The sequence below is a fragment of the Diabrotica virgifera genome, chromosome 7, assembly GCF_917563875.1.
Source record: "Diabrotica virgifera virgifera chromosome 7, PGI_DIABVI_V3a".
NCBI lineage: Eukaryota > Metazoa > Arthropoda > Insecta > Coleoptera > Chrysomelidae > Diabrotica > Diabrotica virgifera.
The window spans coordinates 247,336,978-247,360,475 of record NC_065449.1 but is presented as its reverse complement, the minus strand read 5'-3'; the positions used below and the strand labels follow the sequence as shown (position 1 = coordinate 247,360,475).

General features: G+C 33.7%; 1 protein-coding gene across 2 annotated transcripts; it reads right to left on the bottom strand.

Moving 5' to 3' along the window:
• Positions 1-827: 827 nt before the first annotated feature.
• On the bottom strand, positions 828-20,403 carry LOC114326066 (probable cytochrome P450 6a13). 2 transcript variants are annotated; one of them, XM_050656601.1, is made up of 8 exons: positions 20,307-20,403; positions 16,163-16,415; positions 15,164-15,336; positions 12,585-12,747; positions 11,664-11,983; positions 7,273-7,465; positions 3,525-3,767; positions 828-1,220 (listed from the first exon to the last, which is right to left on the bottom strand). In XM_050656601.1, the coding sequence occupies exons 2-8, from the start codon at positions 16,401-16,403 to the stop codon at positions 1,048-1,050; spliced, it is 1,506 nt and encodes a 501-aa protein (XP_050512558.1). In that variant the 5' UTR covers positions 16,404-16,415; positions 20,307-20,403; the 3' UTR covers positions 828-1,047. The 2 variants fall into 2 exon arrangements, with proteins under 2 accessions (XP_050512558.1, XP_050512557.1); XM_050656600.1 differs by lacking the exon at positions 20,307-20,403 and adding an exon at positions 16,477-16,772.
• Between the last annotated feature and the right edge of the window lie 3,095 nt (positions 20,404-23,498).

Genomic DNA, 23,498 nt, shown 5'->3' with positions numbered 1-23,498 from the left:
AGAAGCTCTCCCAGTTTTCCCTTTTTATTTGTCTGACTATGACTAAAGTGTTTGCTTCGTTTCTAATTCGTTTATAGTGGTTGTATACCTGTTGTGTTTGTTGTATTCTGTATTGTAAAAAGGCTTTATTCTTTTCTTCACATTTTATTTTAGACTCAAAACGAGGGATATAAACAGATTAGAAGCTTTCGAAATATGGCTTTACCGCCGTATCCTAAAGATACCATGGACGGCGAAAGTCACAAATGTAGATGTCAAAGAATCATGGACTTCGAAACCATCAAGAAAAGAAAAAAAGCGTATCTAGGTCACATCATGCGAAATGAAAAATACCTTTTCCCCAACTTATAATCGAGGGTAAAATTGAAGGCAAGAGGGGAATGTGGACAGTGGACAGGGATTAACAGCAAACAATCTCTGATATATATTACAAGAAACATAGAGTTAATGGAAAATATGATGTTAACATCCATAAGTAGATAAATTTGCATCTGAAGAAGAAGAAGAAAATTGGTTGGGTTTGTACCATAAATTTTCATTCGAAATTCTATTAGGCCAAAATATACGCAGGAATTTTCACAACGCTCTATTGATAAAAACTTGTATAGTAATAATTTATTGATGAACTCTATAATATGGTACCGTTGATTGAAATATAGGGAAAATATTATAATATCAATCAACGGTAGTACATACTTACTATTATTGGTAGTACTTCTAACTGAATTTAGGCAACCAATTATATCCATGTCAATGCTATTGGCTGAATCACTCATGTAAATGGTTTGATTTCATAATAAGATTGAAGGTATAAGAAAAACAATAAAACATCTTGTATTTTTATTATTAAAACTAATCAGAATTGTTTAAAAGTGTATTTTAAATAAATATTTTTCTAGAGGTACTATGACACTGTGCTTAGACCGTAGATATTATCTCTAATAAATTAAAATTTAGAAAAATAAAATTAAAATTAAAAATAAAAAGTATATTTATAAATATGTATAAAAAGATACCAACATTATTAAAAAATCTATTTTAAAATATCTAATCCTTTTTAACGCTCTCTATTCGTAACAAAACAGGATCTATGGTATTGGTAACGAAGGTGTTTTCGTGAAATTTGAGCGGTAATTTCGTATTGGGACTAACCGTTACTTTATAGTCCCGTAACACAGATACTAATCCCAATCTTACTTGCATAATGCCGAACCTTGATCCTAAAAGAACAACAGAACATTAAACATAAAAATAAAACTAATTGCATCAGGGTTTTTAACCTTCTAGTGTACCTGGGGTCAATTTTAACTGACAGGACAGGATGCAAAGAGGAAGAAATGAGATAAAGAACATTAATAGCAAAAGATGCAAAGCTGATTAAAATCTGGAGAAGCCAGCCATGAAATCAGGGTAGGGACTAAAATCAGACGGGTCAGATTCCTAATCTTTCTAGTTTTCCTATAGAAATGTTGCATCTTCAAGATATGTTCAGACGTGTCCAGATGTTCTGCTAGAGATTTCGAGATTTCTGCTGGAGGAAATGTGTCAATACTACAATTGAATATCAACAAAAGGTTAAGAATACCTAATATCAGAGCAAATAATAGCCTATTTTGATCGCATCTTTCAAAGAAATTGACTTTCAATAATAAGCTCAATATACAGGGTAGCGTGGACAGTAAAATACCTAGAGGAACCGGCACCCACCACATCAGCGCACCGATTAGTATTTCACTATCAGAATGTGAACAATTTCCGAAAGGTCGAGAATTACGAAGGAACATCTGCAAGAACAACTTATGATAACTCATGATAACAAGAATGAAAAACGCCATACGTATTCAAGAGTAAACTGTAGATTTATGTTCCGAATAGAAGATTATTCCTAACATTGTCCAATAGCTTTCAGTAAGCTTGGAATTGCAGTTTACTTAATCCTGACTTCTTTTTTTCTTCATAAGTCGTACTTTGGCATGTCATATTACTAATATTCCAGTTTGAGCTACCACAAGTGTCCCTGATGAGAGGTGAATACCTCTAAATATGTAAAGAACAATGGCGGAGCTCTAACTCAGATTGACTGCAGCATCTAAATGATTCTATTTATCAAAAATGAATATCCATTTTCAATTTCGTTGCAACACGAAACTACAGCCGCATCATTACTCCAGTTCAATCAGAGAGTGCAGCAAGCACCTCTACCGGTTTCGAAACTTATTAGTCTCTCATCAGGAGGCACATATACTGCTCTCTCTGACCCAACCAGGACAAACCCCGGCGTGCAGTCACGGATTGCAACGAACGAAATGGCAGGAATGCCCTAGCGGCAACTGCTAGCAAAAGACTATGTTTTCAATCTAATAGCACATAAAACAACATAAAAAAAAATGTTACTCTACATCCTACCAGATTGAAAACAATGGGAACCTTCTCTGATTACACCTCCGAGGCTTCTACAATTTGCAAGCCATAACGGACTGCACGCCGGGGTTTGTCCTAGTTGGGTCAGAGAGAGCAGCATATGTGCCTCCTGATGATAGACTAATAAGTTTCGAAACCGGTAGAGGTGCTTGCTGCACTCTCTGATTGAACTGGAATAATGATGCGGCTGTAGTTTCGTGTCGCAACGAAATTGAAAATGGATATTCATTTTTGATTTACATGTTTACTCTGATTGGAGTACGAAGGGACCATTCTCGTTGGAACTTTACCGCGCTGAGCAGATGGGACGTGAATTATAAATTGTAAAATTCACTCATCTTCCTTAGTCTCAGCATCCGTTATGGCTTGCAAATTGTAGAAGCTTGGGAGGTGTTACCAGAGAAGGTTCCCATAGTTTTCGGTCTGGTAGAATGTAGAATAACATTTTTGGATGTTGTTTTATGTGCTATTAGATTGATAACTTAATTTTTTGATTGTATTTATATATGCCGATTCTGTCTTCTCGAAAGATCCGGTAATTTCTCTACAGACTACGTGGCGTCATCTCGACTACCATCTATTTTTGAGGAGCTTCGGTACTGGCTGGAATGGGCAGTACTAGCCAGGTACACGTGCGGTTAGAAATCGAAGCAAATAGCTACAGAAGCCTTGAACAATAGAGAAATCAGGGCTGGTTATACGCTCGTGGATACACGCATAAGCGTCTTTTTTATTTGAATAACAGCGGATATATATTGCAACGCACTTTTGGCATGCTCCAATACACATGGCACATAGTGCATTCAACCCAATTTTTCATCCTCTTTTCAATGATGCTTCATACGTCATGATCCGAAGAGCCGTTTTACCCCCAACACAAAACGATCAAAAAATGAGCAGAATAAACCTAAGAATTTTTTCAAAATTTCCATAAAATATGGGAAAAAATTAATTTTCTATCTCCCTCTAACACATAGGCTATTGTGGAAAGCAATATTGCCAGATCTTGTGAAATGTTCAGTTTTTCAGTAGATCTTGGAGAATTTATACTTTGTGGCGTCGTAGACTAATAGCCCTTTACTATTAAATAATACAAATTTTACCTATACAATTGCGTGGTCCATCTCCAAAGGGATAGAATCCTACATGCTTCTCATTTTTATCTTGGAACCTGTTTATATCCCATTTCAGCGGATCAGGATAATAATCTGGATTTGCGTGGTACCCTATAAGAGGAAGAATAACAGGAGTGCCCTTTTCTATCGAAATATCGCTGTTTCTAAATTTGTAGTCTTTGACACATGTCCTGGTTATTGCACTTAGGGGTGGATATCTCCTTACGGTTTCTAAAAATGTTACATAATACAATTGAAAATGCACAATGCTAAAAGAATGTGATTGATAAATACACTATTCATCTTAACAGTCAGTAAGTACTACAAGAGTAAACGCAAGTTGAGGCGCAGCTGGAAAAAAGAAGGTGAGTTGAGTCATTTTACCTCACCTCTTGAGGCCTGAGCTAAGCATCATCATCATCCTTCCTCAACCTCTTGCATCCACTGTTGGATATAGATCTCCTCCATATTCTTCCACTGTTCTCCGTCTTGTGCTTTCTGTATCCAATTTCCCACTGTTTTTCTCAATTCATCCATTCATCTTTTTGATGGTCTACCTCGGTGTGTTTTATCTTCCTTAGTGCTCCACTCTATGAGTTATTTGGTACACCTATTATCATTTTAAACGTGATACATGTCCAGTCCATATTCATTTGGCGTGTGCAATGTTTTCTATGAGACTGTAACTTTCCTCTTTGTCACTATCCTATTTGGTACCATATCTCTTCTTGTTATTTCCAACATGGGTTATTCTCAATTTATTTGCAGAATGTTTAGTTAAAGTTAAATATCATAACCTTACCTCACCTACTCCAGTTAAATTCCAATATCCAACATGCTACATCAGAGGACAAGTAGACCAACATAAAGGAATATTCTTCTGTAACACACTTTGTCACACACCAATAATAGCACAAGTTAGTACCACAATTATACAAAAAGAACTTCCTGTAATGCTGTTTAACAAGAATACCAATTGGGAACAATATAGAAACCAAATTAATGCAGAAATTGACTTAAAAATATCATTAAAAACAAAAACAGAAATTGAAACTGCAGTAAATCAATTAACAAACATCATTCACACTGCTGCGAAAAACGCAACACCAGAAATATCAAATCACAAAAAAAACACTACCCAATAATAATAAAAAAGAAAATAGCTGAAAAACGAAAACTCCGAAGGATTTGGCAGCGTAATACATACCCGACAAACAGGATAAATTATGACAAAGCTTCTAGAGAATTGAAAGAGCTTATTAACAATATAAAGAATGCATCATTTAACGAATACTTAGAAAATCTGACAAGTACAGAAGATACAGACTATTCGTTATGGAAAGCGGTTAAGAACTTAAAAAGACAAAATGAACAAATTCCTCCGATTCGTAAACGAGACCGAACATGGGCACGCACTGACGAGGAAAAAGCAAATACCTTCTGAGAATATCTGGAGGAAGTCTTTCAACCTCTTCCATCGCAAAATACGCCTGAAATAGATGCTAAAATCAAAGAAACTCTTGAAGCTCCATATCAAATGTCCCAAATTCCAAAACTCTTCAACGTCAAAGAGGTACATGACACAATCAGAAGAAAATTAAATCCAGATAAGGCTCCAGGGTTTGATCTGATCAAAGGCGGTCTTATTAAAGAACTCCCAAGAAAAGGGATTGTGCTAGTAACAACAATATTCAACGCGGTGCTACGATTAGGACACTTCCCTGCCCAATGGAAAGTTGCCGAGCTTATACTTATTCCAAAACCTGGAAAACCAATAAATGGAGTAACATCATACAGACCAATCAGCCGGCTGCCAGTCCTTGGTAAACTCTTAGAAAAGCTACTCATAACCCGACTGACTCCCATAATAGAAGAAAACCACCTGATTCCTGAACACCAATTCGGATTCAGAAAGGATCATAGCACAATTGAACAGATCCACAGAGTAGTGGACGAAATAAATGAAGCATTTGAGCAAAAAAGTTACTGCACGACAGCTTTCTTAGATGTGAGTCAAGCTTTTGATAAGGTTTGGCATGATGGACTACTATTTAAATTAAAAAAATCACTCCCCCACACACTGTACATTATTATGGAATCCTACCTAAAAGAAAGATATTTTACTGTAAGGTACGGACAGACAACATCAGAAATCACATTGATAAAGGCAGGGGTACCACAGGGCAGTGTTCTTGGTCCACTTCTCTATCTTATGTACACAGCTGATCTTCCAGTAAGCAACCAAACAATCACAGCTTCCTTTGCAGATGATAAAGCGATAATGGTCAAACACAAAGACTCAATCATAGCCGCAAGAATTCTCCAACAACATCTAGTGAAAATTCAGGACGGGACAAGAAACTGGAGAATCAAGGTCAATGAAGTAAAATCAGTGCAGGTTGCATTTACCAAATGCAGAGGTACAGTGCCACCTGTTACACTAAATGGACAAGATCTGCCTCAATCTGACAGTATTTAGGGATGCACTTGGATAAAGGACTGACCTGGAGGAAGCAAATTTTTTAACAAACGAAAACAACTTGGCTTAAAACTCAGAAAATACTACTGGCTATTGGGAAGACAGTCCAAGCTTAGTTTAAAAAACAAATTATTGGTGTATAAAGTAGCCTTAAAACCAATATGGACATATGGTGTACAACTATGGGGTACGGCTGCAAACTCAAACATAGAGATATTGGAAAGCTTCCAGTCGAGGGTACTACGGACCATAACAAATGCACCTTGGTTTATACCTAACAGAGAAATCAGAGACGATCTTCAAGTAGCCACAGTAAAGGAGACAGTGAGTGAATACAGCAGCCGCTATTTGGTAAAATTAGAAAACCACCCTAATAATCTTGCACTAAACCTGCTGGATAATAGTGAGCAGACTCGGAGACTGAGGAGGCACAAACCACTGGAGCTACCACATAGGTTCTAAGCAGCAGTGAAGTGAAGTGTCGTGCAGTGCAGTGCAGTGAACTACTTACCCTTTCAGGGCACAGTTCAATAATTTAAGAGGCTAGTGGAGTCTTTGTTATCATTGGATAACAAATCCAAATTTATACTTACACACCCCTTTGAACAAACAACTAACTATGCTTATAATTATTTTGTTTATTGATTGCATGTAGTGAATAACCTATAATAAAAAAAAACCTAAAGTTATGTCAAAATATGATCAAATATTATAGTTGGTCTGTAATGATATGTGGATCTAAGACCTGGAATTATTTTTTCTTAACTTGAAATTTTTTCCACTGGAATCGGCTGACGAATGTAGCAAATAAAGAAAAAAATACAATAAACTTATACAGAAGTAAAAAACTTCGATTTGTATAAGTTTCTGTATAATTTTTTTTTAACTATGGTATACAGCCAGCTACTGGAATTGCCCACTGATTTTGTAAAAAATACAATCTTTTTGCTGGAAAGCAGATTACCTGGACCTTGGCCTCCACTGAGCGAAACCGTTACTTTGGTTTGTGGTCAAAAATTAGACGGATCTAGTAGGATGATTCATAACGGGATATTTTTCGGTAACTTTTTTGGGGGATTAGTTACTATATTTGCAAACAATGACCGGTGGCAATTTAGTCAAAGAAGTAAGTCAAAAAAGGTTCATTGAAGTTTTACGTATGTTTTAAGTGAACGTGCTAAGTCACCTTGTCAAGCTGTGTCCGAACATATGCACAAACTAAAGATTGTAAGGTATAATAAATAAATAGTACTTTACCGTTAAAAGCTTTGTCCAAAAGAGTCAGTTCTTTTAACATTTCATAAGATACTTGACCATTGTGCTTTTTTAATGCAGCATGAATTTCTTCTCTAACTTTGTCTTGGATATCTTGGTGTAGAGCAAGCTCCATAAGTGTTAAAGATGAAGACATCGATGATGTTTCAAATCCAGCTGCGAAGAACAGGAATGCCTAAAATTTTGATAATAAAATTAGTAATACTCTATTATTTGTTTTTTAACCAAGAGGAGTGATTCAAATTTACCGCGCCTTAATGCTTGTTTCTAATTGGTCCAACCGCAGGCAAGTTTACTCCACTATTATTAAATTTTGACATTAATAACTTTTATGAAATTTTGTCACTCCTATCATTTTATAGGTTAATTAAGTATATCGGCGATTTTTTTTGTTTTCTGCATTATTCTTTAATTTTTAGATTTTTAGTCTACTTTTATATAAAACCAGTTGTTTTTAGAATTCTTTAGCGATGTGTTAGTATAATATAATATGTATGGATTTTCATCGAAAGCTGATATGATCAACGAAAAAAGAAGATGAATTTGGTGATTTTTCTAGTAACATTCTTGGGTGTGAATCTGTCTTTTTAGTTTACTCCTCTTGGTTAAAAAATCAACATTAGTACCTAGTTGGAAAAAAATTGTTGAAATAAATAATACGTTAGAGATCAAGACAAGAAGCATATTTATCTAAGTAGAGGTCGTCCGCCAACAAGACGGTCTGAAGACAATAAACGGATCTACAAAAATTGGATGCAAACAGCACAAAACAGAAATACATGGAAAATACTGAAGGAGACCTCTATCCAGCAGTGGATAGATTCGGGTTGAGTGATAATGATGATGATGATAATGATGACACGTTATTTTTATACCCTGTCAATAAAACACTGGCCAACCTAAAATGTTTCAAAAAAGATCTGAGGATCTGTTATTCCGTTGCTGAAATATTTGATGACAGAAAGAGTGCCAGTTATCTCTTCATCTCTTTGGTGGTCTCCCTGGTGGTCGCTTGTCAGCTAGTTTTCCTTTAAGCGCAGTTTTCCACATTGTTATTCGTCATAGATAATATAAATATGCCAAATATAACACCAAGGGACAAGAGAACAACGGATTCACAATTAGACAAAAGTAGAAGTGTAGACAATTGCATATGAAGCTATCCTAGGTGAGGATAATGGTAGAAAATGTTCTTTTGAATTTTAAGTATCTAAAAGAGAATTAAGGAACACATCTTTACTGAACGAGCACTCCATTTATTCTGATCTCTAAGCAATCACACAATTTCTCTCATTCAAAATAACAATCATTCGGAATCGAGAACAAACGAAAGACGCAAAGGAAGGCCAAAAGAACGATGTAGGGACGACCAAAGATAGTGGAGTATCTACATTCTTCTTCTTCTTCTTGCAGTACCGTCTCGTATCGGAGGGTGGCTAATATCACAGTAATCTTAACTTTGTTGGCTGCAGCTCCGAACAATTGTATTGAACTGCACCCGTACCACTCCCTTAAATTTAGCAACCAGGAAATCCTGCTACGTCCCACATTTCTCTTTCCCGAGATTTTTCCTTGGATTATGAGCCTTAACAGGGAGTACTTTTCTCCTCTCATTATATGGCCTAGATATTCCTGTTTTCTCGTTTGTATGGTTTTTATGACTTCGCATTCCTTCCCCATCTTCAGCAAAACATCTTGATGTTTTTCTGAACTTTCTGTTACTTTCTCTGTAACAAATATTAGTACCTACATTAGGTTAGGCGAAATTTGGAAGCATAATATACAGTAGAACTCCGATTATCCGTGCTCCTCGGGACCGGACATTGGCACGGATAATTGAAATTCACGGATAATCCAAACATTTATTTCTCATATATAATACATATGTACGTATATACATACATATGTACCTACCATAAATGGATAACAAAAAGAATAAATCTTTCATTATGAGTCTCCTTCTCGGCGTATAGAGTTTAAGTCGAGTGATTTACGGTCACGCTACTTTGATAAAACCTCAAAAATGCAATTTGAGTAATAGAAAATCATAGCACGGATAATCCGCAGCCCGGATAATCCGCACACGGATAATCGGGGTTCTACTGTATCTCGAAATTGAGTACATTGAACATTCATTGTGTTAAACAAAACCATTCTTGTTTTCTATAAAGGCGAAATATTTTCTGTGTTCATTGTTAAACTGTTTTTTGATTTAGGTCATTTATTGGTCCAGCAATTTTTGATGTGGTCTCAGCAACTGCGACAATCACAGCCCTGGGCATTTTTAATTAAATCGTTCAGCTGGACATAGGGAATATACATTGTACATATTTAGATACATAAATACATACATTGTATTATATTGAGACAATTGTGGCAACTAAGCTCTCTCGATGACAATATGGTTGATAGCATTAAGGGGCATTAACCTCAAAATTGACAACTCTGACACAAATAAACGTCAAAATATTACAATGTAGTAGCTAAATATTTTTGGCCTAAGGGAATGAGAAAACTGTTTAGTTTTGAAATTAGTTTTTAAAAATAAATATTTTAAAAATTAAAGTAAAATTATTCACTTATTCATCATAAACTTTGTTTTCGATTTATTTATGGACAGCCTTGCTTCAAAATTCACTCATTCTATTCGTTTTAACAGCTCTATTGAACCAAAAACTCGTACTCGAACAGAAGCTTCAACTAACACAGGTTACCGCAGTTGCCACAATTCTCTCAAAGTGTATTCCCTATGTCCAGCCGAACGATTTACGTACTGTATGTAGTACTATTAGTCCAGAAAGCCACTGCGTATCCGCTAGGAAAAATATTCTAATTCGGATTTTTTGCACAATCTTACTCAAAAAGGACCCCTTATAACAAATTTGCATGTTGCCAGGACCAAAAGGTGGTCAAAAAATTTTTAAACGTTTTTTTTTTTGTTTTTTTACTAAAATTATTTTTTTTGCATGGAACAAAATTTTTTTAGATTTTTTGGATCATTCCAAACAGAAAAGGTCTTTAGTGACATTTTTCTAAAGTTGATAGTTTTTGACATATAAGCGATTAAAAATTGAAAAATTGCGAAATCGGCCATTTTTAACCCTCAAAAACTATGTGAAAAACTGAACATTTGAATGTTGCCAAGGTAGGTAGATATTCTTTAAACATCGATTGATGAAACCCCGAAGAGTTTTTTGCAATACAATATCAAAAACCTCTTTGTTTTTTAATTGGCAATCAAGCATGCGCGACACTATTTTCCACCGTTGCATGTGTATGCAGTATGCAGTATGGTGCAAATGAAAGGAATAAATTCGTTATTTCGTAAATCGGCGACTTTAAGGAAAAATCCCGAAACAGGTCGATTTTTATTTTTAAGTTATGATATTGTGACATATATGGTATACTAGTGACGTCATCCATCTGGGCGTGATGACGTAATCGATGATTTTTTTAAATGAGAATAGGGGTCGAGTGCTAGCCCATTTGAAAGGTTCTTCAATTCTCTATTCAGTAATATGAACATTTACATAATTATTTGTACAGGGTGTCCAATAATTTAATTTTTTTGTCAATTTGCCAAATGATTTAATTTAATAAAAATTTTTTGGATACCCTGTATAAATAATTATGTACATGTTTATATTACTGAATGGAGAATTAAAGAACCTTTCAAATGAGCCAGCACACGACCCTTCATTTAAAAAAATCATCGATTACGTCATCACGCCCAGATGGATGACGTCACTAGTATACTATATATGCCACAATATCATAACTTAAAAATAAAAACCGACCTGTTTTGGGATATTTCCTTAAAGTCACCAGTTTACGAAATAACGAATTTATTCCTTTCATTTGCACCATACTGTATACACATGCAACTGTGGAAAATAGTGTCGCGCACGCTTGATTGGCAATTAAAAAACAAAGGGGTTTTTGATATTAAACACTCTTCGGGATTTCATCAATGGATGTTTAAAGAATATCTACCTACCTTGGCAACATTCAAATTTTCAGTTTTTCACATAGTTTTTGAGGGTTAAAAATGGCCGATTTCGCAATTTTTAAATTTTTAATCGCTTATATGTCAAAAACTATCAACTTTAGAGAAAAGTGACTAAAGGCCTTTGCTGTTTGGAATGATCCAAAAAACCTAAAAAAATTTTGTTCCATGCAAAAAAAAATAATTTTAGGAAAAAAACAAAAAAAAAAACGTTTAAAAAATTTTTGACCAACTTTTGGTCCTGGCAACATGCAAATTTGTTAAAAGGGGTCCTTTTTGAGTAAGATTGTGCAAAAAATCCGAATTAGAATATTTTTCCTAGCGGATGCGCAGTGGCTTTCTGGACTATATAAAATTCTTAACCTACCTGTGAACCCATCTCTTCATCAGTCAGCTTTACTCCAGCCTTTTTCATTTCTATTAACAGTTCCAGAAAGTCAGCCCTTTTGATATTGTTTGCTTCCCTGTACTCCATGGCATCCTTGAAAAATTTAATGAAGAAGCTTCCAATGTGTTCTTGAATTTGACTTATATTTAATATCTTTGCTATGCCTGGATAGCAGATCGTAATAAATAATTTAAGTTGATCCATTAATGTAAATTGCCCAAATAGCTCATTGCCCAATCTTCGGATAATGGCACCTTCTGGCTTAAAACTGCCTGCTTCAATACCGTAGATAACATCTCCTAAAAAGTAACAATGTATTAATAATAAATAAAGAATAGTAGAAAATACACAGGCTAGTTGAGACTAGTTGATAATCTAGGAGAAAATCTAGAGACTGGTTACCAAAATAACAAACAGGGATTTGGTTAAAACACTTCAAAAAATAAATAAAGGAAAAGCAGTTGGACCAGACGATATTCCAGAGGAAGTGTAGAGAACATTGGGAGACACAGAAATGGCAGAAATACAGGAAGAGATCTGAATCAATAACAGATGAATTTTTGATTGACAAGGCAGTCGATGGAAAACAGGAATTAAGACACAAATGATTATATATTACTTATTAAACTTGAGAAAGCATATGATAGAATTCCTCGAGAGAATCTGTGGTGGGAGCTCAATAAGAAAGGAGCCTCGGTAAATAGGTAAATATTATGAGAGACATGTATCTATGAGGGAGTTACAACTACTATTGTTAGGCCGGGTATGGGAGAGACTGGTAAATTTCATGTGAAAGTAGGATTGCTAGAAGGCCCGGTGGCTAGTCCTTCCTTATTAATTCTCATTAATTTTGATCTACTCAGTTCTGATTTACTTACTACTTAAATAATTACTATTTACCTATAATATCAGTGGTGTAGCATGCTATCGTTTCAAATATATCCAGATCTTTATTACTATCAACGAATTGTTTCAAGCTGGTTCTAAGTTCTTCACTAGATCTTTTTAGTGTTTCAAAGAAATATTTCATTTTTGCTGATGTAAAAATGTTCGTAAATTTGGCCTAAAATTAATAAAATGAGTGAATATTATATAGGCCAGCAATACTTGCAGAGTTTTCATTAAAAACCAATATCTTCTTGCTAAAAACTAGATATTTCACAGTAATCTAGGAATTGCCTTTTTATATTATAATATGAACCCAACTTTATCTTGAGAAAGCATATTATGGAAATAAGAGACCTCCACAAAGACAAAATCATATTAAAAATACGCTGGTCAAAAGATCTAGAATCTGTAATATCTGACTTATTAGTGGTTGTACTCTTGTATACGAAATTTAATCATCACTTAAATAGACAATTACACAATTTATTTATTATTCTACGTACCTTCTTTAGTATGTAGTTTATAAATTGGTATTGTAAATAAGAAAACATTAATCTTCTTTCTTCTTAAGTGCCCTACTCAATGGATGTGGGTTACTACAATTGCAAACTCTTCTCTGTTTTAAGCTGTTCTTATTAGCTGTTCAAAATATAGCCCTGTCCATTATCGGATGTTTATTAGTCACGATAGTATTTTCCTTCATAATCTTCTCTATACCTCTATATTTCCTTTCACTATTAGTTGAGCATATTGCTACTTATTATTTCTCAGTATGTGGCCTAAGTATGATGTTTTTCTAACTTTCAAGTTGAAAAGTTCTCTCTTTCCTTGCCTATTCTATGCAGCACTTCTTCGTTTGAAGCATGCGATGTCCATGACCTTTTGAGAATTTGCCGGTGAATCCACATTTCAAAGACCTTCAATTTATTTCCAAGGCCTTCAATCAATTTCGAGTTTTGCTCGAGAATCAAAGAGCAGTTTCTTGTTTTTCTGAAAAGATTTTCTGGCCTGTTCTATTCTTGATCTCATTTTAGAGCAACATTTAGACTACTATAGAAACAACATTCCAGGTACTTAAATCTGTTGACTTGTTCCAAAATGTGCCCGTTTATTGTGCAGGGATAAAGTATATTTTGGTTTTTTCAGAATGACATCACTTTGGTTTTCTTAATGTTTATTTTCATACCAAATTGATCTGATGCTGTTGATATTTTCGCCATTCACCTTGACTCCATCTGTTCAAATCTACAGTGCCTCTTAGAGTGGCTTTTCTTAAACATAAACTCGGAATAAAAATTAAACACCGGCGGTGACAGAGCACACCCTTTTCTAACTCCTCTCCTAATATACAGGGTGTCCAAAAACTCTACCGACAAACGAAGACAGGAGATTCCTCAGAAAATTTAAAGACAATTTAACCCAATTCACCTAGTGCGAAAATGCTTCCTAAGGGAGCTAGAGCTCTTTGAAGATGGCGTCTTGTAATTAGTTTTTCTTAAATACCTCCAGAACGCTTCTATTTAGAAAAACAAAATTTGGTAGCCGTATTTATCTACAAGATATGAATCTAATCCATCCATTTAAAATTTCTAGTACCGATCATAGGCGTCCGTTTTGGGTAGGGCAACGGTTATTTTATCGCATAACTTTTTTATCTTTAACTTCTATGCATTTCTGATACTGGATTATGAAATTGTGAAGTATTCTAGTACTAAAAGCCACTCTTGTTTGAAATCGGTAGAACACACAGTTTTCTAGAAAAATCGATTTTAAAATTGTTCGCTTTTTAAATTAAAAAAAAAAAAAATTCAAAAAAAAACTATTTAGAAAGACGAAAACTAGTACATTTATTTATATTCCAGAGATAAATCGATTTCATTAATTGCGAATTTCTAGTACTGGTCATAGGCGTCCGTTTTGGGTAGGTCAACAGTTATTTTATAACATAACTTTTTTGACTTGAATTTTTGAGCATTTTTGACACTAGATTATTAAATTATGAGGTATTCGAGTACTAAAAGTTACTCTTACTTTATGTTGGTACAATACTTCGTTTTTTGTTGAAAAGTTCTTTCAATTTTTTTTCAAATTCCAAAAACGAAAAACTTTCAAATCGATTTTTCTAGAAAACGGTGTGTCCTACCGACTTAAAACAAGAGTACATTTTAGTACTAGAATACCTCACAATTTAATAATCCGGTGTCAAAAATGCATAAAAGTTAAGGACAAAAAAGTTATACGATAAAATACCCGTTGCTCTACCCAAAACGGACGCCTATGAGCGGTACTAGAAATCTGCAATGGATGGAATCGATTCATCTCGGAAAAGTAAATAAGCATACCAATTTTCGTTTTTCTAAATAGAAGCGTTCTGGAGGTATTTAAGAAAAACTAATTTCATGACGCCATCTTCAAAGGGCTCTAGCTCCCTTAAGAAGCATTTTCGGACTAGGTGAATTGGGTTAAATTTCTTAAAATTATCTGAGGAATCTCCTGTCTTCGTTTGTCGGTAGAGTTTCTGGACACCCTGTATAATATAAAATATTCATACTAAACTAAATTCGTAAACAAAGTACAAAAGATTTTCTTACCCTTGATTCTCTCCATTCTGCACCTTCTTGTGAAAGTATGTTAACACTTATGGGATTATTTTTGTTAATGTATATTCCCCTGTCTGTAAAATATTGAAAATCTATTGTTAAAATATCCTTAGCATATTCTGGATCTACCACTACCAAATAAGGACTTAGACCCATATATACACCTAAAAAAATTTAAATTTTATTGAAGACATTTAAAAATATGTATATGAAAATTAGATCCACAGTGATAAACTCAGCGATAGACATGTAAGAGTATAAAAAGTTTATTATCTACAGAGGGCGGCAAAAGTGTGGAATACTTTACAGTATAGACAATCAAACTAATTTTGAAAAACAAACTTAGGTACAATGAAGTAAAAAACTTATGTATAACGCTATATCTTTTTATAAAAAGAAAATAAAAATCTTCTCAAAACGTTTTCGACCCAGTCGGACCATCATCAGAGAAACATTTTGATAGTAGTTGAAACTATGCAATCAGATTTTTGGTTATTATAAAAACATTTAAATTACAGTTTTTATTACATGTAACGAGAGAAAACAACTTTACATTTAACGTAAAGAGGGAAAACGAAGTGGATGCAAGACAATGAATGAAACACGAAATAGAGCAAAAGACACATAGAATTAGATGGTATGGACACATAGTGAGAAGAGTGAAAAGCAATCGGTTAAGAGCTATAACGAAATAGATACCACCAGGTAAAACAGCCAGAGGCAGACCTAAACTAATATGGAGACAACAAAGTGGAAGAAGACTTATGGAGTATGGAAATTAGAAATATAGGAAGGGCAATAAAAGAGGATGAATAGTAGTGAAAAGTAGTGGAAACAGCGAAGTCACACCAGAAACAGTAAAATCAAACCCTGAATGGAATGATCCTCCAAACAAGGTGGATCTTCAATTGAAAACAGCTTCAGCTTCCTCGGGAGCGTATGGGTTGTATATATCTACATATTTCATTAAGTTTGTTCAGATCTACTTACCTCCTACTTTAAGTCCTTGTTTTTTGAACTCGTCGTAGAACCTCTTTACTATTCCACCTAATGCGATTCCTCTGGGAAGCGCACTTCCATGGTTTCCATAAGGAAATGTTGGTTTCAGTTGCACTATACCTTTTCTTTTCCAATATGAATATTTATATTTTATGTAAATAGTAGCAGTGAATACTATCGTTGCTATTACTATAAGAAAGTTGATTAAGGAGCTGTTCGTAACGATTGACATGTTGACTGTGACCTAAAAATATTGAGACTGGGTAATTAAGTACATTAAAAAATTGTCCTCTTGATTTCCTGACCTGATATGACAATGATGGTGACATTATTGAATTAGAAAAGGCCTTTGACCCGATCACCCACGACTTCATTGCAACGGTAGACGAAAAATTTCTTTGATTATTTCATTCATAGGAGATTCTGACCAATAGAAAGCTACAGAAATCTGAATTAAATCGATAATTTTTGATAATCTCCCGTCGTTAAGTATATTACGTCAGATGCCCTTCGTTGCTACGAAAAAATACATTCAGTGACATTAATGACAATTAATGTTTTAAAAATTATAAAAGTGATAACTTTCAATCGTCAAATATTTATAAAACTGTGTGTTTAATGGTACTAATTTGTACTTACATAAATAATTTACAATAAAATTTTGGTTTTGAATAGTTTTATTCATGAAATAATCGCAACAAATTGCACTCGACCTCTGAAATTAATATAGAATTTTTGCTCTCGTGACACTTTGACATAATTTCACTCGCCTTCGGCTCGTGAAATTAAAACTGTCAAAGTGTCACTCGGGAAAAATTCAATAATTTCAGAGCTCTTGTGCAATTACTACTGATTATTTCATTCATACGAGATTCTGACCAATAGAAAGCTACAGACATGCAAATTAAGGTGATAGTTTTTGATAATCTCCCGTCGTTGCTACGAAAAAATACATTCAGTGACATTAATGACAAATGTTTTAAAAATTATAAAAGTGATGACTTTCAACCGTCAAATACATATTTATAACAACTGTGTGTTTAATTTCACTAATTGGTACTTACATATATAAATTACAATAAAATTTTGGTTTAGAACAGTTTTATTCATGAAATAATTGCAACAAATTGCACTCGAACTCTAAAATTAATATAGAATTTTTACCCTCGTGACACTTTGACATAATTTCACTCGCCTTCGGCTCGTGAAATTAAAACTGCCAAAGTGACACTCAGGAAAAATTCAATAATTTTAGAGCTCTTGTGCAATTACTACTGATTATTTCATTCATAGGAGATTCTGCCCAATAGAAAGCTGCATAAATCTGAATTAAATCGATAATTTTTGATAATCTCCCGTCGTTAAGTATATTACGTCAGATGCCCTTCGTTGCTACGAAAAAATACATTCAGTGACATTAATGACAATTAATGTTTTAAAAATTATAAAAGTGATGACTTTCAATCGTCAAATATTTATAAAAACTGTGTGTTTAATGGTACTTACATAAATAAATTACAATAAAATTTTGGTTTTGAATAGTTTTATTCATGAAATAATCGCAACAAATTGCACTCGACCTCTGAAATTAATATAGAATTTTTGCTCTCGTGACACTTTGACATAATTTCACTCGATTTCGGCTCGTGAAATTAAAACTGTCAAAGTGTCACTCGGGAAAAATTCAATAATTTCAGAGCTCTTGTGCAATTACTACTGACAATCCGTGGAGTGGCATCACGTAAACGACCTTTAAGTGATAACTCAGAAATGCGCATATTGAGATGTTGCATATTTAATATTTTTAATAGTATCTAGTTGTACGGCATAGAAGCAGCCACGCTTTCTAAAAGAAGAAGAGGTTTTGTAAAGTCAATTTTGAAATAACAGTTTTGTTGAACAATGAAATAAAGATACGAAAATTACAATATATAGGCCATGTGATGAGAGAGAAAAATTTCGAGCTTCTCCAAGTTATGATTCAGAGAAAGATTATAGGAAAATTTAGCATTGAAGCAAGATGAATGTCTTGGATCCCTAGTCTCAGAGAATGATTCAAAAGTTGTTCAAATCAACTTTTTAGAGCAGCTGTAAACATATTACAAATTGTTATGATAACCACCAAACTCCGAAAGCAAATAGTCTAATAGCTAGAGCCGAAAAATCATCGTCATAAGTAATATGGAGTTTGGCATGTGAAATGTGTCTATTGTATATTGATAATTATGACCCCTTTCAGGCTGACATCTCAGTGGATACAGGAAGTAGCAATAAGGGATGAAAGGGGAAAGTTAGTGTAGTCAATAAAGGTTTTCACCTCCTATTTTGTTAAACCTCCATCGATTTTCATGAAAATTGATGACTAGTTAGAGCATACCTCAAGAAATACAACATATTTGGTGCCAACTTGCACTTTTACCCTGGGGATGGATACCACCCCTTCTCGGGGTGAAAACTATTTTATTAAAAATAACCCCACAAATCGATAGAAGGACAAATTTTAAGTAAAATTTGTTATATCATGTTATTAAAATAAATCAATACTTTTTGAGTTATTAAAGATCAAAGATTTGTCTGTTTAAGAGCACATGCGTGAAGTTACTGATGATAAAAAGATCATATTAATTAATTGTATGTTACTAAAATATTATTTTTGTATTATTTCGATATTATAAATTTAGCAAAAGTCTTTTCGAATATGTCAAATGTACCTCCCTCCTGGACACCCTCAGTTTCTGGACATATTCAGTTTATATTGATAGAAAAAATTCAATTACATATCGAAATAATATAAAAATAATATTTTACTAACATACAATGAATTAATATGTTCTTTTTTTCATCCGTAACTTCACGCATGTGCTCTTAAATAGAAAAATCTTTATTAATAGAAAAATTTTAATAACATGATATAACAAATTTTATTTAAAATTTGTCCCTCTATCGATTTGTGGGGTTCTTTTTAATAAAATAGTTTTCACCCTCGAGAAGGGGTGGTATCCATCCCCAGGGTAAAAGTGCAAGTTGGCACCAAATCAGTTTTATTTCTTAAGGTATGCTCTAACTAGTCACCAATTTTCATGCAAATCGATGGAGGTTTAACAAAATAGGAGGTGAAAAGCTTTAATGACTGCACTAATTTTCCCCTTTTATCCCTTATTGCTACATCCTGTTTCCATTGAGGTGTCAGCCTGAAAGGGGTCCTAATTGTCAATATACAATGGACACATTTCACAGGGAAACTCCATATTACTTATGACGATGATTTTTTGGCTCTAGCTCTCCGTCTAAAACGGTACCTTAAGACGGAAAAGTAATAATAAATCTAAAACAGGGAAGTCTAAAAATGGTTAATAAGGCATTTATTAAGAGGAAACAGTACCGATCAACAGGTAGCAAAAACGTGTTCCAAGATTGCGGCTGTAATTTTGAATATTTTTTCGAGATATTTGGCACACTTATTCGTAATATAATAAAGAATGGCGGTACAGAGCCCAATTTGAAAAATGTATTAATATGTGGAAATTACTCTGTAATTAAATACAATATTAAAAAAACGAGCCTGTACCGCCATTAAGAAGAACAAAAAAATAAACTTTCTTCAAATAAACTTTTTTATCCGATGCCTAGATTTTGTGTCATTTTGGAACTACCAACATTTTTTATTTCATTAGTAGTTCCAAAATGACACAAAATCTAGGTATCGGATTAAAAAGTTTATTTGAAAAAAGTGTATTTTTTTGTTCTTCTTAATGGCGGTACAGGCTCGTTTTTTCAATATTGTATTGAATTACAGAGTAATTTCCACATATTAATATATTTTTCAAATTGGGCTCTGTACTGCCATTCTTTATTATATTACGAATACGTGTGCCAAATGTCTCAAAAAAATTTTCAAAATTACAGCCGCAATCTTGGAACGCGTTTTCGCTACCTGTTGATCGCTACTGTTTCACCTTAATGTCTGACAGCTTTTTTTAAAGAATTAAAAAAGAAGAATTCTCTCTTACAAAAACCATTAAACTTTATATAAAGAGATTGAACTATAAAACAATACGAACAATTTTATAATTTTATAGATCAAATTAGTTTTATTCATATTGCTCGCACAAGAATCAATTAAAATTTTCTTTACCTGTTTTCATTTAACACAAATTCGACATTTTACACTTTATTTAATAAACCAGTAAGACGTAGTGGTCAGATTAAATTAATTCATGTTTACCTTGAATTAATACATGACCCGCAAGAAGAAAAAGTTGAACGTGTCTTGCGTAGTGATTGGTTTACTTAGTTTACTATGTAAATAGGAATTTGAATATATCGCTGAATATTTGGTCAATATTTGTTATAAGATCTTGAGAGAAATATTGAACAAAATATACGAATAATTATTATTGGTTATACCCAGTAATAGTTATTTTCCTAACAAGTGCAGAAAGTCATACTTTTCCGCACGCGATTGCAGTTTGCCGAACGAAGAGAAGCGGAGTTCGGCAAGCAGTAGAGTGCGGAAAAGAGACTTTCTGCAAGAGTTAGGAACAATATTTTTTCTACGAGCATTTAAAAATGACCAAATTAATTGAATTAATATAAAAATACATACACAAATTAAATCTTTGACAAGGTTGTCAAAACCAAACTTTCTATATAATTGGTTAGCATGACGACGATCTAATAACACCGAATTAAATTCAATGCGGTGCCTAAATACCTGTTATGTACAGGTTTTAATATTTTAAAGGCATAGCAACGATGTCAAACAAAGCAATTATTGTCAAGAAGCACGTCACACACTTTAAAATTTATCTTTACTTACGAATAAAAAATAATTCAGTGATTTAGATGGCATCAAGTGACGAAGAACTACCTCCATCTATCCTCGACGTTGTCAATTATCTTAATTTGTTACCGGAAAAATAAGCAAACAGGTACAAGAAAGAATACAATATTTTTATGAGTTGGTGTAAAGAAAAAAGTGTAAATAGCTTAAAAGAAGAAGTGTTTTTGGATTATTTTATTAGTCTATCCAAAATCTGCAAACCAAATACTTTGTGGTCCCGCTATTCCATGCTCAAGTCAGTATTAAAAATTGAAAAAAATGTCAATAAAGGCGATTATTTTAAGTTAACAACATGTTTGAAGAAAAAAGCGTAGGATTCAGTTGTACGTTCAATATAAACATTGCAAATAATAAATAGATATAATTAAAATTACATATTTTATATTTGATTGTAGATGAAAATATTTTCATTAAATAGATCACTCTTCAAAACCCCTTCATTCCAATTTTCATGATTCTGTTGCACCCAGGATTACTTTATAAAATCAAAAAATCCCTACTCAACAAATACTTTGACTTATTAAAATCATATCTAAATCACAGAGAATTTGAAACTAAAGTGGAGGATGAACTATTAAACCGTAACAAAATTCAATTAGGAGTCCCACAAGGTAGTATATTGGGTCCACTTCTTTATGTACTGTACACATCCGATTTACCAACCTCTCCACAAACCACCATTGGAACTTTCGCTGATGACACAGCAATATTTGCAACTGAAGAGGATCCAAGAGCTGCAGTATTAAAACTTCAAGAACACCTAGACCAAATTGGACAGTGGTTAAAGAAATGGAAGATAAAAGCTAATGAAACTAAGTCAACACATATAACTTTCACACTAAGGAAAGACCAATGCCCAAATATTAGCCTTAATCAAGTCAACATACCACAACAGAACATCGTCAAACACCTGGGGCTTCATCTTGATTCTAAATTAAACTGGAAACAACACATTTTAAAGAAGAAGAAACAAATTGAGTTGAGAGTGAAAGAAATTAATTGGCTTATAGGTAGAAAATCTCGACTCTCAATTGAGAACAAACTGCTGATTTACAAAACAGTCATCAAACCTATATGGACGTACGGTATAGAACTATGGAGTTGTGCCAGCAAATCAAACACAAAAATTATCCAAAGAACTCAATCAAAAATTCTACGCACCATCGCAAATGCCCCGTTGTACATTTCCAACCAAACCCTTCATACAGACCTAAACATCCCATTAGTCAGCACAGTAATTCAAGAAAGAGCCAACAGATATCACGAGAAATTGAAAGACCACCCCAACCAATTAATATTACCATTACTGCAGCCACTAAACAACAGAAGATTGCGAAGATTATGGCCCATAGATCTTCGCTGAAACTGAGGTGAAACCGCTGGGTGATGTACCTCATAACGCCATTTTAGTGTACAATAATACATTGATATATGTTATTGTACTTGTTATCAAATTAGCTTATAGAATATGTAATTCTGATTGTTAACAAATGCTTACAAAAAAAAAAAAATGATTCTGTTGCCTTTAGTTCTCGAGATATTTCTAATAGGCCCTTTATCTGCCTCACTCTATATATGTTATAGTCAAAGCCCGAATTTCAGGCACTCCTAGGTTTGACTAGGCAATCCTCAGGTCTGACTGACGGTCTTAGTTAAAGCCCAAAATTAATTATAGTTTCGGCTTTTGACTAGTCAAACCTAGGAGAGACTACGTTGGTCAGGCAAAGGTCGAAATTTAATTTTATGAAATTTGACTAGTCAAACCCCGATCAGCTATTAGAATGTCGTAATTTGTTAGATTAGGTTTAAAGAACGTCATTTTTTAATTGTAATGTTTAATATTTTTATATTGTCGTAATTAAAATAAAAAAATTAGTGTTTATTCTCGCATGTTGAGGCATTATGGTATTTAGAGTTGCACAATACGTTAGACCTTTTACACTTACATGGTTTTGAAGAGCATTTCTTATTGCAGTGGTATTTTATAAATCCTGGTCCTCCAAATTTAGAATCTTTTGTACTAATTTCTCTTAGAGAAAGCTTAACGTCTGGAACATCTTCGAAATTAGGAAAATTCTCTTTGCATTCTCTTATTTGATTTCTTGAAAAAAGTGTGTTTATTGTTCCGTATTTCGTACCAACCCTATATAAACCGTTAATAATTATTGTTTTATCTTGTATGATACCCAAAATATTTCGAGCATCTCCTTGTCACGCGTTCGAGCATGCTTTGTGCACAGATAGAAAAGATTAAAATAAATAAAGGAAATGCGATGGAAGGTCTTCATGCCCAGGCTAATGCTATGAAACAATTAAGTGAAAAAAATGTCCTCCAATTTCGATCGGAAAAACTGTAACAATACCTATCCCCAGCTTTGATAGAGCCAAAGACGATGCTGGAAATATTTTGAGTAGCATACAAGATAAAACAACTGACGGTTTATATAGAGTTGGTACGAAATACGGAACAATAAACAGACTTTC